General features: G+C 35.4%; 1 protein-coding gene across 4 annotated transcripts in view; it reads right to left on the reverse strand.

Annotated features, from left to right (window-relative positions):
• LOC107724600 (low density lipoprotein receptor adapter protein 1-B-like) overlaps positions 1-13,077 on the reverse strand; it is a 48,533-nt gene extending 35,456 nt beyond the window's left edge. For all 4 annotated transcript variants that reach the window (XM_016533589.1, XM_016533588.1, XM_016533587.1 and 1 more), the window contains exon 1: positions 12,831-13,077. In XM_016533589.1, coding sequence (XP_016389075.1) covers positions 12,831-12,915 — 85 coding nt within the window. In that variant the 5' untranslated portion in view covers positions 12,916-13,077. The remainder of the gene's footprint in view (positions 1-12,830) is intronic.
• Between the last annotated feature and the right edge of the window lie 2,684 nt (positions 13,078-15,761).

Below are 15,761 nucleotides of genomic sequence, written 5' to 3' on the forward strand. Positions count from 1 at the left end.
GCAAGCAGCGTACGCTCTTCTGTGTCAGCCGCGCTGCACGGATGCACTGTTTTCGTTCAAATCAAAGCGTAAATACACGTAGAAAACGTATCCTTGTGTCACGGCTGACACAGAAGAGCGTACGCTGCTTGCGTTCAGTGGCTATTCTCCAAAATGGCGCTACGGTGATGAGGAGAAACACAGAGACGAATTGTTGAATAAAGTCATTATTTTTGTTTTCTTCGCGTACAAAAAGTATTCTCGTCACTTCATAACGTTACGGTTGAGCCACTGATGGCAGATGGACTATTCTGATGATGTCTTTCATACTTTTCTGGACACTGACAGTGTAATTTACTTGGCAGAATGACAAAATTTTCATTTTGGGGTGGAGTATCCCTTTAAGATACTGCATAGGCCTAGTCTTCACCATCTAAACGAAAGCCAGGCTGCGATCCATGTGGACAAACGGCTGCTTGGCTGGCACACCTTCTGGAAGTGTCCTAACATTTCTAATTACTGCCTCCCAATTTATCAGTCATTGTCAGGCATCTCAGGAAGGTCATTAAACTCTGATCCAGTCGGCAGCTATCTCTGGTGTTAATGTAGTGCTATCAAATAATCAATACAATATGACGGCATCTCTTACACTCTTGGCACGAAGAGTGCTGTTGCTTAACTGGAAGTCAAAAGAAGAAGACACCCACTTTTTCTGCTTTGTCTGCATCTGTCAGTTATATCATTATGTGCCAAAACCAAATACAGAAGGTTTAAAAAAATTCCATCTGAGATATGTCTGCACTAGCCGTTTTCGGTTTGTTTTATAGCTGGCAGAATGAAGCCGCTCGTCAGCGTGTGCAGGTACATCACGAGCGAGTCCACGTTCAGCAGGAACTAGCTGATGAAACCAGCAGAAAGCCCAGCGATCAGAGGCTTTGCCCCCAGCTGTCAGCCACAGAGACCCCGGAGAAACCCTGGAGCTATTCCACATCTCTCTAGGAAAACTCCTCGTGTCCTGTTCACTAGATTGGATTTGGGCCTCTAAATGAGGGGTTTGCTGGAGTTGTTGTTAGCAGGAGTGTCTCAGGCTCAGTTGGGACACTTCAAATCAGGTTGCACAGGGAAAGCAACATCTGATTTGTGAACAAATTGTTCAGGGCTGCATTTCCCAAAAGCATTTTAAGACTAGATTGTAGCAGCGTAATTTTAGTATTATTTTATATAGTATTTATTATTTATTATATAGTATTGATTAATTTTAAATTAGAATTTATTTTTAGATTCAAGTTTTAGTCATTTTGTTATGTGGTTTTGTCATTTTTATTGGTTTTTTGGGGTTTTATTAAATTTCTATTTAGCTTTATTTTTATTTAGTACTACATTAGTATATTAGTACTTCAACCTAAACCTTATTGTATTTCAGATAAATTACATTAAAAAAAAAAACATTTTAATCTAATATTTATATTTTATTTCAGCTTTATTTTAATTAAACTAAAATAATTTGTAATATTTTTTGTTAAAATTTCAGTCCATTCCTCACACACTTTTACGGTATCCTAAATTCTGTGTTTTCCATTTTGAATTTTTATGGATAATTTTTTTATGGATAATTCTAAGAGTTTAATTCAATTTTAATGAATCAAAAATAAAAAAAAACATGTCCAATCAATTCAATTCATAAAACATAATTAAATAATTTACTAACATTTGCATTTTATGTATGCATGTATGTATTTATTTATTTTAGAAATTGTGTGTTAATTGTTCTGGATATATGATTTCATACACATTTTTTATCAAAAATGTTGGTAAGCAAATGAAGGCATAAAACATTAACAATTTAATTAATCTTTAAAAATGTAATCAAATGAAAATGTAACCGTTCCTTTTATTTTTTTGACAAATTTTTACAAAGTGATTGTACATTCTACTTTACAATAGTAATATATTTCCGTCAAAATTCTAACTTTTTTTTGATGGGGTTGTTGTGAAGACCTTTGTGTTTCTGTATGTATTCTGGCCAGAAGAAGGCATCTTAGAAGGAACAGCCTTTGTCTACAATGCCTTAAAATGCTCCCTACATAGGCAGCTCACTAGGTTTTGAAACAGAGCCATTATGTTCTCCGCTTCCACACTCCAAACATTAAATTCCGATCCAATCCAACGGTCAGGCCGTTTCTCGAATGCACAGACAAGTCATTTAATTCAAGGCCGATGTTTACATAAAGCTCTGAGTCAGTTTCCTGTGAGTGTCTCAGATGACACTGTAATCACTGACATGTAATCATGTTCCCTACGGTCTGCACCGACCCATCCATAAAGCACCACCAGCGGCTTCTTGAGGATACGGCCTCAATGTCAGTCACAGAGCTGCTGAATCAACATGCTGACTGTCTGAGGTTTGCTCTGATTACAGCTCTCGCTGCGTGAGCTCAGGTTTTCCAAACGTGGATCCGCCTTCTCCTGAACGACAGCTGAAAATAGCACTTAGATGGAGACACGCTCCAGACTGTAAAAAGAGATTTATACGCCCTCAAGGATTGTTTGGGAAAACCTGTGTGAAAATTCACCAGTTATTAAATTTACAACGTGACACTTGGTGCAAAAATTACACGCTTCTACACAAATCTGACTACTAAAATACTAAAGATGATTTTTCAAAGGTGGAAATAAAACTAAGATTAATGGGGTACATAATACTATTTTAGTCTTTTTCACATTTAATTGAATGTTACATGCAGTTTCACAGTTTCTAAATGTTTGTGAAAATAATTGTTTCAAAGTAAATTCTACACCATTTTCTTTCCAGGTTAGGCATGCTTTAAGCGAGTAAAGGAATATTTTGGGGTTCAATATAAAGTCAATATGCTCAGTCTGCAGCATAATGTTGATTATTACCATGGTAAATTATTTTGATTCATCCCTCATTTTCTTTAAAAAAAAAAAAGAGAAAAAAATTGAGGTTACAGTGAGGCACGAACAATGTAAGTAAATGGGGCCAATAAGTGGAGGATTTAAAGGCAAAAATAAAAAGCTTTTAATTTAATAAAAACACTTATTCACTTATATATTATACATTTATTCTAGAGGTCGACCAATAGTGGATTTTACCGATACCGATAGCTAGGTTGGTCCACACTGGCCGATAACGATTAATCAACCAATAGTTTTTTAAATGGATACTGAACGAGAACTAAAATAGTGCTTTACTATAAAAAAAAAATTTTTAAAAACTGAACCATACTTGGCAAATGAATAAAAATATTAATATTAATTATTATATTGATCATTAAAGTTAGTTCATAGTTTATTAACTAATGTTAACAGAAGAAACGTTAAAATTTAAAAATGTATTAGTAATAGTAAATATTGATTAACACACTCTAAGGAACTATACTTACACAGCTTTCATTAATCTTAATGTTACAAATGGAGTCTTATTGTAAAGTGGTACCATTTCATTTCAACAGTCATGCTTAAAGATGGCCATCTTTAAATATTATCTACACAAAGACCATAGCATTGAAATTACATACGGATATTGTAATATTGTATGTGCACTCTCACAATTTAACTGATTCTATTCTAGAAAAAGTGATGATTATCTAATTAGAATAACAAAATATGTTATGCAGAGTTCACACTGCATGATTTTAGCCCCGATTTTCACTCGCCGACAGGTTTCGCGTAACTGCCGATAAATGCCAGAAATCGGAGGCAAATCGGTGCTCATTCACGCGAGTAACAATCACGCAGTGTGAATTATCAGACGCAATCTGAGAGAATTGCAGACGAGTCGCCAACGCCCATGAAATATTTGGCATGCTAAATATCTGGATCTGTCTGCGCTTCAAAATTTTGAAAATGAGTTCTGACTGAAAAAATCATCAGCGATGACCTACAGCCAATGAGAGAGCAAGATACAGGGTAGCGGGAAGTTCAGGGAGGAGTTATAGCCTATGAAATGTAGTTAGCTAACCAGACAGAGTTGTCGGCGATTCCTCCTATTGTGAAGTCATGCAGTGCGTAACCACTGGGCGAAAAAGCAGCGCTGCGTCTAGGACAAACTCGCAGGTTATCACACGCACCGGACGCGGTGGCGGTCAGTGGCGGTCTAAAACGGTTTATTTAATCACCAAATGGGAAAATGTTTACTTCAAAAATGAACAAAGCAGCATAGATAAGTTTGAAGTTCTGTGTTTAAATAAACAGAGCAAATGGTAAGAGAAAGTGCGATCTATATTACAGCTCTCTATATGAAGCATACAGACTTTATTAGAGCCACAGAAAGACAAACGTTTCACTGAAAAATGCACAATACACAATTTTACAGCCTAGGGTGAAGTCATTATGTACATTAACAACGATTTGGGACAAATATAATGTAATTTAATGGGAAACTATGTGAATGGTGCTCTTTGGCGCGGCAGGATTTTCTGTCGGATGAGTTTAAATCCACGTCTGAAGCTTCCCGAACTGTGCAGCGCTCTCGCACTGTAAAATGACAGCGGACCCTTCTCAGCCGCTCCAGCAATGGACGCAACCTGGAAAAACTAATGGCATGGATCAACTATCGGTGCCGATTAATCGGCAAAACCAATACATCGGTCAAACTTTTAATTTAATTATTTAAAATAATTAAAATAACATTTTTTACAGTCTAAAAGTGGATAAAACTTTACACAGGAATTGTTAGGAGGTGATTTTTTCACCTTAAAATCATGTTGTTAACACATATCTTTTACATCTTGTGGCTTTACTATTGAAACAGAGGGTATTTTTTTTACAGATTGGCCTCATTTACATCCAATGTAAGTGCCTTTAAATATAAACCTTTTTTATTTTTAACATTTTTGCTTTTCAAAGAAAGGAAATTTTTCTTTGAACAACAAATAGTTGGAAATGAGGGGGATATGATTACCCAAACACAGTCAGATGCACAAGTGCTAATGTGGATTATGAAATGGATATGTCTGATCCTTTATTCTTATTGGTCAATATAACATTCTAGTTCTCTGTGAGCATCGTCCATTATAAAACTCATATCACTTGACCACTTATTAAGCAAGTAAGCATCAAAGAGTTCCTAAAATGTAATTATAATTTTGTGATGATAGAGAAACTCTGAATTTTGAGAGCAAATGATGTGCGATACTACAGCAACTGTGTAGAGAATAGAGTTATTGTCTATGAGTCCACCTCAAACAATCTCCCACTCACTGTACACAACCACAAAGATTGTTCAACTCAACACACACACACACACACACACCATACCATGTCAAGCAAAATGCTGCCGTTCATCGAAACAACTGACACAAACAATACAACCAAAAAGCTACAATCCAAACCCACCAGAACCAGAAGATTAACCCTTCAAATCACCAACACCAGTTAAGAGTGTCCTGCTTTCACAAAACCTGCTAAGAAAATGTCCAGACCATATTTCTTTATTTCTTTCTTTCTTTCCTTATTTCTTTCAGAAGACAAATTTGACAATTTGATAAGCTTTGGCAATTAAACATGTTAAGAAAAACACAGATTTGTGGATTCTACAGTATCATCACATGACCTCATGCAAGGTTGTTTTTGTTAAAAATATATTTCTCTGTAGAGAAAATGAATGGGACTGGAGCGTTACAATCTACTGAGAAACACAGAGGCTGCTGGGACAGATCTGTGTGAACTCAAGTAGCACAGATCATGCCGTCTGGGACGGGAGAGAGATGAGAATGGCAGAATAGGAGACATTGTTCAGACAGGAGATAAAACAAGAGATGACAGAGCTGCAGAGGAGGAGGAGGAGAAGAGAGATCTTCATCAGTAAAATATGCTGATCTGCTGCTCAAGAAACATTTCTGATTATTATCAATGTTGAAAACAGTTATGTTTTTGTGGAAATTGTGATATATCATTTTTTTCAGGCTTCAAAAGAATAGCATTTATTTGAAACGGAAATCTTTTTTAACATTATAAATATTTTGATCAATTTAATGCATACTTGCTGAATAAAAGTATTAATTTCTTTCAAAAAAATAAAGCTTTCTGACCCCAAACGGTAGCCTATTCTTTATATATTTTATTTTACAACTAAATTATCTGAAAAATGCAACAAAACGTCTTTGTGTGATGCTGCAAATGAATCACTGAATCAGAGTGAATCAATTCACTGAAACAGACAATTTGAACAGATTCACAGAAATGATCAAAACATATAGTCATGAGACAAAGAAATTATCATGAAACTTCTCTAATGACCCAACTTAACGACCCAATTAAAAGCACATTAATCCACCAAAATAATCACAAATATGCTCAATACATCACCCAGCCATCACTTAAAGGCAGAGTAAGCGATTTCTGGTAGCCAATGTTGATATTTGAATCCCCAAACCAAACACGCCCCTACCCCAAAAGGGTCTTGCCCCTATTTTGATAGCATTTTAAATACTAAAACATATTAACATCATGTAAAAATATTTAGTATTTACATATCATAAAAAAGAAAAAGGGCTGTTCTATATTAAAAAGCAAACAGATGCAATGCAAGTGCTGTTCTGCAGTAACGTATCCAATCAGAATTTGCGGGAAAATGTGCTGCTTAGTTGTCAAAATTAATAAATAAACCAATGCAAAAAAATATATAAAAAAATGAAATGGCCCTACAAATAGGCCTTACTTACTTTCCAAAGTCTTAAATGATTCTGTTGATTTTGGGGTGAAATATGAAACATATTAGAATCAATCTCTCAACTCAATTACTAACAGCATTGGTTAAAGTGTTCTCACAAGTAATTACTTTTATTATGTCCATTTTAAAGTGAATTGACAACTTGTGAGTTTCTTCAGAGGTATAAAAAGAATCATTAATGAACTAGAATCAAAATAATCATTAAATTCCCTACGATTTCCATTTCTTACAACCAGCTTTATGTTGGCATACCTAAATAGGTAGGATCTGCAACTGGCCAACAAGCAAATTTAAAACTGGCTTAACAGTGATATTTCATATTAGCAACTTCCTTTAAGACAGCCCGGCCTTTTACAAATTCATCATTTTATTTGTGGGGCCTGCCTGAAAACATTTACATGATTTAAAGTTCATACTGTACATTGCTGCAGCACCTCTTTTCGCTATGTTTTGGTTTCTGTCTATTCAACGCCCACACTCTAAAAAATGTAACTTCATAATCTAGTACCTTTGTCTTTTTTGTCCAATTTTCAGATACTTTTTCGCTTTAAATAAAAGTTTGTAATGTTGTGATTCACCACCTAGCTGGTTAGCTTGATGCTTTAACAAAGACTTTTTAAAATCCCTATGGGAAAAATTAATGGAAAAATATTTCCCCAACCAACACAGCTGAAAAAGTGGACGGGAATTAATGCACTCTACAGGTACATCTCAAAAAATTAGAATATCATGAAAAAGGTCAATATTTTTTGTCACTCATTTCAGAAAGTGAAACCCATATATTATATAGATTAATTACACATAGAGTGAAATATTTCAAGCCTTTATTTCTTGAAATTTTGATGATTATGGCTTACAGATAATGAAAACCCAAAATTCAATGTCTCAGAAAATTAGAATATTGTGAAAAAGTTCAATATTGGAAAGTCATGGTGTCACACCCTATCTAATTTTTTGAGATGTACCTGTACTTAAAGATACAAAAATAGAGGTGCTTCATGATTCCATAGAAGAACCTTTTTGTCTAAATGGTTCCATTAAGAACTTTTAACATCTGAAGAACCTTTCGGTTTCACAAAAGGTTCTTTGTGGCGAAAGAAGCTTCTTCTGATTAAGCACCTTTATTTTTAAGAGTTTAAGTTAGCTGTTCTGGAACTTCCACTAAACTCAGTCTGGCTTGTCACGAGAGCATAATGACTGTGTTTCATGTGGCCCTTTCAAAGTTCATGTGCAGACGTTCAGCCAACCACAAGAGGAAATTCTGCCATTCAAATCTGCTTTCTTGAGATGATCAGACACAGACAGCTCTGTGGGAAGATGGTTAACGGCACCGGAAATGACAAAGCTTTTCATTCACGCAACGATAAGCTTGCACAAGATTACTGAAACCAACTGCCACTAGCCTGCTGAGACCCTGTCCACAGACATGAATGCATCACAGCCTTCAAGAACTACATCTGGCCTTCCACACATAATGCTTTATTTGACGTGCCAGTTCCAGCAGGCAAAGTCAGAAGCTCTGCTCAAATGACTATAATAATGCAACGTAAATAATTGTTTTGACTCACTATTGTCTCTGATTTCTAAAAACGTCACTGGATTCATTCCACTTGAATAAGCAGCTTTCATTAAAGCGATAGTTCAGCCACAAATGAAATTCTGTCATTTACTCAAGCTCATGCCATTTCAATTCAAACAAAGATATTCACAGATAAAAGAAACTTGTTTCTTCTGTTACTTAACTTTTTAATAAACACCGTGTCATTGCAAAATGAGAAATGTGTAGTTTAACAAACAGACAGAGGCCAAAACAAAGATGAAAACAAAGGTCGCAAAACTACTTTGCAAAAATGATTGACATTGACAATAAATTAAGGCAAAAAATTGTTAAATTGATTAAAAGTCTTAATAAAATAAATCAGTACATCACTTAAGTGACACTTAAAACAACAATAATCTACTTCTGATATTGCATTTTTGTTACTATTAAAGATGATAATGCATATTATATTTTAAAGGGTTAGTTCACCCAAAAATGAAAATTCTGTCATTAATTACTCACCCTGGTGTTGTTCCAAACCCGTAAGACCTTCGTTCATCTTCGGAACACAATTTAAGATATTTCTGATGAAATCTGAGGGCTCTCTGACCCTCCCATAGACAGCAAGGTAACTACCACGTTCAAGGTCCAGAAAAGTACCAAGATGATCGACAAAGTAGTCCGTGTGACATCAGTGGTTCAACTGTAAAGTTACGAAGCTACGAGAATACTTTTTTGCGCAAAGAAAACAAAAATAACGACTTTATTCCACATTTTCGTCTCTACTGCGTCACTTGTGGACGGCGCCACACCCTCGCGTCATGGCACTGTCGTGAACGCGCGTCAGCGCCGCCACACGCTCGCCACACTTGCATACCCATAAATATTAATGCCTATCAAGCAGCCAAAATTAATTATAAATAAGAGTATGTAATAACCATGTTTTAATTGTTTAAAAAAAAAAACTTAATAAAAATCAGTTCTGCATATCACTTAATCCACACTGAAACATAAAAAAATATTCCATAACCATATACATTAATGTATATCAAGCTCCAAAATTCTAAATTAAATTAATCACTTAATATATATAATAAAACTATGCATATAATTTTTTTACTTTTTAAATGATTTTATATGATCTACATATCACTTAATCCACACTTAAGCATAAAATAATCGTCAATGATCAACAATATTGTATATTTTTTGTGACCAATAAAAATTTAATTGACCAATATGAATTAATATTAATATTGATTATCATGATCCAAAATTAATTAATTAAATTGCTTAATTAATGTATATAACAACTCATATTGTTTTACATTTTGTAAGCCTTAAAATAAATCAGTTCTACACCCAAACTTAAACCTAAAAAAAATTCTCTATGATCAACTACCTGCATATTGCAAAAAAAGTTGGTATTCGATACCCATAAATATTATGTGTATGTGACAAAATGTCTATCAAGCTCCATAAAAAGCATCACAAAAGTAGTCCTGTATCAAAGTGATATCACAAAAGTATTGATATCACAGATGTTCAAAAAACACTATATTTATTAGTCATAATAATCAGAACAAATGGTCTTCTGCCAATATAGTTCATTAGCTTAGCTGTAGGCGTTTTAAATTTTTTTTTTTTTTTTACATTTGGTTTGAATATGACTCTTCTAATCAGAACATTTAGTTTCAAAAAATATATTCTAGAACTTTTGATTAGAAATCCTAAATTCAAGCTCCGGGCGCCAAAAGTGGCCACATAATCTCATGATACAGTTCTAATCTCCAGTCCACTGCTGCTATCTAGAAATGCATCGTGATTGGGTGCGTTTGGGGTAAAATTGACTGTGGTTTCAGGCGTCATGCTGTGAATCTGCTGTGGTGAGACACATTTCCTGTTAAAACAGGCTCAAAAAGCTACAGCTACTGTCTGCTGCACTATTACTGCAGAGACTCTCACAGCTGATACGAGTAAATGTCCTCAGAGCAGGTGAGCTGGAATTACGTGTATAGAAAAATGTGTCAGTCTTGTGCAGGATGAGGACATGGACCATTAGTAACAAACCCTGACCCAGTCCACTATAAAAGTCACCATGGATACCAAAAGAAAATCAGTCTCAGGTATGATGCTGCCTTCAGTTCATGTTGGAATGATCACGAGATAAGCACACAGAAAAGCACCTTAATGATGAAAATAATGGGATATTTCGGATTTTTTTCTAGGACCGGACATATAGATTTTTTACAATGTGTGCATATATAGATGGATAGATAGATAGATAGATAGACAGACAAACAGACAGATAGATAGATAGATAATTTATACTTATATTTGTTTTATGTATATTTGTTTTATGTATAGTATATGTTATATACTATACATCAAATGGTTCATAAATATATTTTATATACTATAATATTATTCAGCATATTATTTATAACTAATATTTGTAAAATATAATACATATAAATTGTTTATATTTTATAAACCTTTCATATAATTCACAATCTATACATCTAATCTATTTATTTATAAAATATATTTTATTTATAATTTTACAATATATGTTATAAATAAACATACATCACATTTCTTCAATGCGGCAGATGGATGGCATACTTCGTTCATGCACAGCTTTGAAAACATAGCAGAACATGATAATAATTGACTGACATGTGGTTATTTTAAACCATGTCAATACTGATCAATACTAGCATGGTCACCAATATATCATGCATGCCAAAACCCAAACGTGACAGTGTGGTGACATCAGTCTGACAGCTAAGCTGTTTGTGGAGGGTTTCCCCATAAAAGCAAACAAAAAGGTCACCAGGCAGTTAAGCTTGTTTTTGTGACCCGTGCAGCAGATGGACTGAACTCTGCTGTCTGTGAGACTTACACACCGCATCTGAGATCAAAGACGCCACTGGATCCAGTGGAACACCAGCAGCTGAGACCAGCAGTGCACGTGCTCAGAGATTTAAAGAAATACTTCACCCAAAAGAGAAAAAGCTCTGCATTGACCTATCCTTGTATTGTTCTGAACCGCATGCCTGCATCTCTACAGGAACCAAAAATTGCATTTTTTAAGAATATCTTGAAATGTCTTTAAACATATTGGCTGGCCTTTTTGATATAATGAAAGTGAATGAGGACTAGGGCTTTCAGGCTTCAAAAAGAAACATTATAAAATGTGCATACATAATTTATAATATCATATCACATCTTCAAGCCATAGGAAAACTGTGTGTGAGGAACAGGCCCAAATTTGAGTCAACTCTTTATTCACTTAAAAAAGCTTTACAAAATTGCATTTTGATGCCACTCTCGTGTCCAAACATCACCTTTTCAAATGATCTTGACTTAAATTTCTTTGCTTCTCGAACAATAGTTTTAAACGGTTTGAGGAGACTTGCAATGTAGTGTGTACATTCCCCCCATTCACTTTCATTAACTATCGAAAACAGCAGCCAACATTCTTCAGCTTTTAGGTTCCTCCGGGAAAAAAAGTGAGTCATACAGGTTTAGAATAATTCCTTTGAGGGTGTGTTTTATTGGAGCCGAGACAACATTGCAATGAAACGGTCAAAGGAACCACAGAAAAAATAGAGAATACCAGAGACTGGTATCTTCCTTCACAGTCTTTCTTGCTTTTTCCCCCAAATAAAGCAGGTCCATGTACATCTAAAAAGCACTGCCTAGCAACACTGGGTCGCCAGGATCAGACCCATTCCACTGCCATGCTCTCCACAGCAAGACAAAACACCAGAAGCTCATCATATACATCTGATTCATATCGATCCGGTCGAGCTGAATGGTTTTTTTTTATTGGCTTAAAAGAGTCGGTTCATTAGAATCGTTTGTTCGGGAATCGTGCGACAGTGATCTCGATGTGTGTTTACAACTCCCCAGAAAATAACCGACTCATAAGAATCATTGGTTCGCGAATCGGGGTACATCGATCGCGCTGTTTGTTTTCGATTCACTTTAAATAACCAGTTCATAAAAATAATTTGGGATTCGCACGACATTGATCTCGCAGTATGTGTTCGCAGTATGTGTTCATACGGCTCATACAAGTCTTTTGTTCGGGAATCGGGGTTTTGCTTTTGATTCACTATAAGGAACCGGTTCAGAAGAATCGTTCGTTCGGGAATCGAACTAACACTGATCCCCGCTGTAGAGTCAGTGAATATCAGTGCAGGACAGGCTGTCAAAAACCGAACGCCAGGAAAATCATTCGGTTTTGGTGTTTAAAACCAGGAGTCGGAAACGGTTCTCGGTTCTCAACCCTTTTTAGGAAAAACAAATCGATATAAATCTATACAATAGCTACACAAAGCAGTCATGACAACAATACGCGTAATTTCCTGAAAACTGCTGTTAAATTGCACTAACATATAGTTAACTAACAAACAGCGGGCTTTGAAAACATGAACAGTTCGATGGTTTGTTATGAAATTTCATGTAAATGCGAGTAAATTCCTGCTTTAACACACAAGTTGCAAGCAACTTTGACTCTGAACTTCATATCAGATCAACAGATATAAACAAGACCTATAACGACCGTTTCCAAGCAAATTCATGCAGACTGACAGCTGTAAAACTCACTTTTATGTTTTCCAGAGGTCCAAGACTGTTTAGCCAGACTGGGACTGCGAATGATCGCGCGCCCGGCGGATTTCAACGCGTCCATGATGAATACAGTTTATTGTGACAATTAATAATCCTGAGAGCGCGATCCTCTGCCCGCAGGAAAACTTTTCTGACAGCCTGTGATTTTCTTCCTTTTCCTCGGATGATCCTGGGTGGATGGCTGGATGCACGAACATGCTCGCCACGGCGGGCGGGGCTTAGTATGTAAATTAACCGGATAATGTTCCGTCACGACGCTGCCGTGAGTGGGCGGAGGGCGGGGTTCGGTATGTAAATTATCCAGATAATATTCAGTAGGCGGGGCTTCGCGTGTGTATATAAACAATATGCCTTTTGACTTGTGTGATTAAAACAAACACTAATTATTATTAATGGAAAAATATGTATTTTATAGCATTTAGACGATTTAAACCACGCATAACATTACGGTTAAGAATAATATGAATAATGGTAAAAATGAAATAACTGAATAAAACAATAAAACAGCATTACACAAGCGAATAGAGAAAAATACAAATACTAATCAAGAATATTGCAGATATAAGATGTTATGTTTTTATTTAGATCTAGTGTTAATGTATAAACCTTATTATTATTATTATTATTAGCAAAACAAAGAAATACAAGTAATTTAATATTCTAGTAGCCGATTCTATTAGATTCTGTCATGTAACAGTAAGGGATTTTACACTGTTTACAGAAAAAAAAATGTTTTGTTGTTATTTTAAAAACATTCGCATTCTGATACAAGTAAATTGCACAGCTGCACTACTGAAAAATTTAGAAAAAAAAGAAGAGTGTGTTAATTATGCGAAGCTGATGTGACCTTAAGGTGTTTTTCCATTGGATAGTGATTAAAATGTATCATTTGTATTGGGTTTACTATAATTGCCCATTATTACATTGATAAAATGGATTGCCTGTTTGATCAATTGAAAATTGTACATGTAAGTACAATTTAGCTAAAAATGTAGTAGCCAATTGTATTAGATTCTGTCACTCGTTACTAAAAGTATATTACATTAATGTTTTCCATAGTAAAAATGGTTCAATTGCATTGTTCTTAAAAAATGAAAGAATGAATGACATTAAGGTACGATATGAGCAAATTACACAATATTTCAGAACACTATGACTAAATTTCTCAAAATTAATTTATAAAAACCTACATTTCTTTCCACTGTCACACAGTGTTGCCTCCATGAGGCACGTGGTTCATTTTATGCAAGAAAAGTGGATCTAACAACAAATGTCAGCTTATGGTGTTTGTATATATATATATATATATATATATATTTAGTGACAATGAATAAATACAGAACGGATGAGAAACAGAAACAGTGAATCTTTTCTTTGAGAGCGCATGCAGTTGTCTTTTTCTCCGCTCATCCCTGTCTAAACTCATCCGCATAAGTGCTTCTACACTGACAGCCCATCACCACATGGAGAAAGAGATGGAAAAATGGAAATAAAGAAACTGAAAGGTGAAAGGAAAAGACATTCAAGAGTGTTTCTGAGAAAGAGGTCATTTTGCTTGTCATTGGGCCTTTTGTCAACTTAGGGTGGCATCTTACAACCTCAATGCACGACTCAAAGAGCAAATAGAGACCGGGGCATCAGGTTCTTCTGACCCCTACCGTGACCCACCAAAACTTAGTTTAGTTTCATGTGAAGATGAACAATAAATAGAATTGACCAGGGTCTCGCAGCAGAACAACAGGTTCAGTTCAACAGGTTCAGTTCACTCAGTTCAGGTGATTAACACAAAGAAGAATCCAGATCTTCAGCATTCTCGAGTGACTATGACAGATTCATTCCGATTATTGCAGAAACTAATGTACCTGTTAAAGCAGGCAGTCAGATGAGGTTCTTTAGGGAGGCTGAATGTGAAACAGTGCATCCCATGGGAGTCATTCACTCTCCCAGTTCATCCTATATTACTGGAACTGGAAGCTTGAGAAACGTGGTTGACATACTAAATGGCTCCTGTACATTATTAATGCGTCCGTATGCTGATTAGAGCAAGTCTGCAGCTCATACAGCTTTAACTGGTGAATACATAGATATAGGCTATACATACAGGTCTGGGACGGCATAAGAGTGAACTAATACTATCCACCTTATTTTTGAAGCAAGATTGGGAATGGCCATTTTAACTTGAACGTGCGAGGCTTCCACTTCCAGTTACTTTACCTATACAAAATCAGCAGCCCGTTATGGCTATTTTAAAATTATCATCATCATACACACACAGTTTTACGGTTCACTGCACTTATGTTATTCTTCTGTAATGCACATTCACACAAAATAGCTTATTTCCACGTTGAAAATAACGTGGTTGTGGCATCTTTAAGTAAAAATTGAACAGTGGAGCCCATTAATGTGAAAGTGTGTCCTTGTGTCAAGAGTTTTTACATGCACATCATGCCAGTGATGCACTGAAGAAAGATCGAGTGTGGAACTGTGAGCCTGTCTGCATGGTTATAAAAAAGAGATGCGTTTAATATGAATGCACTGGTTATTTATTCATGCACGTAATAACCTCTTATGAATGAGAGATGAAGGCATCACACTTAGCACTCAGCGAATCTGTCAGCACGAGATGCTGCAATAGTTTACAAACTAGCAACTGCTACCTGCAAAAACATACAAAACATTTTTTTTTAAAATATATATATATATATATTTTAAAAAGTCACTGAGAATATATATTTCTGTCAGATTCCTTTTGTATACTGTACAAATATCTCACTGGATTATTACAATTAATGGCTAAATGAATGTTTGTAAACTGATAATTCCTACTGACAACACTACAGCAAAAGACAGAAATAACTGGCTTAAATTTTTTGTTGTTGAAAATACTAAAGGCTTTTGACTTTTGCA

The sequence above is a fragment of the Sinocyclocheilus rhinocerous genome, unplaced genomic scaffold, assembly GCF_001515625.1.
Source record: "Sinocyclocheilus rhinocerous isolate Xijiao unplaced genomic scaffold, SAMN03320098_v1.1 scaffold304, whole genome shotgun sequence".
In the NCBI taxonomy this organism is placed as follows: Eukaryota; Metazoa; Chordata; class Actinopteri; order Cypriniformes; family Cyprinidae; genus Sinocyclocheilus; species Sinocyclocheilus rhinocerous.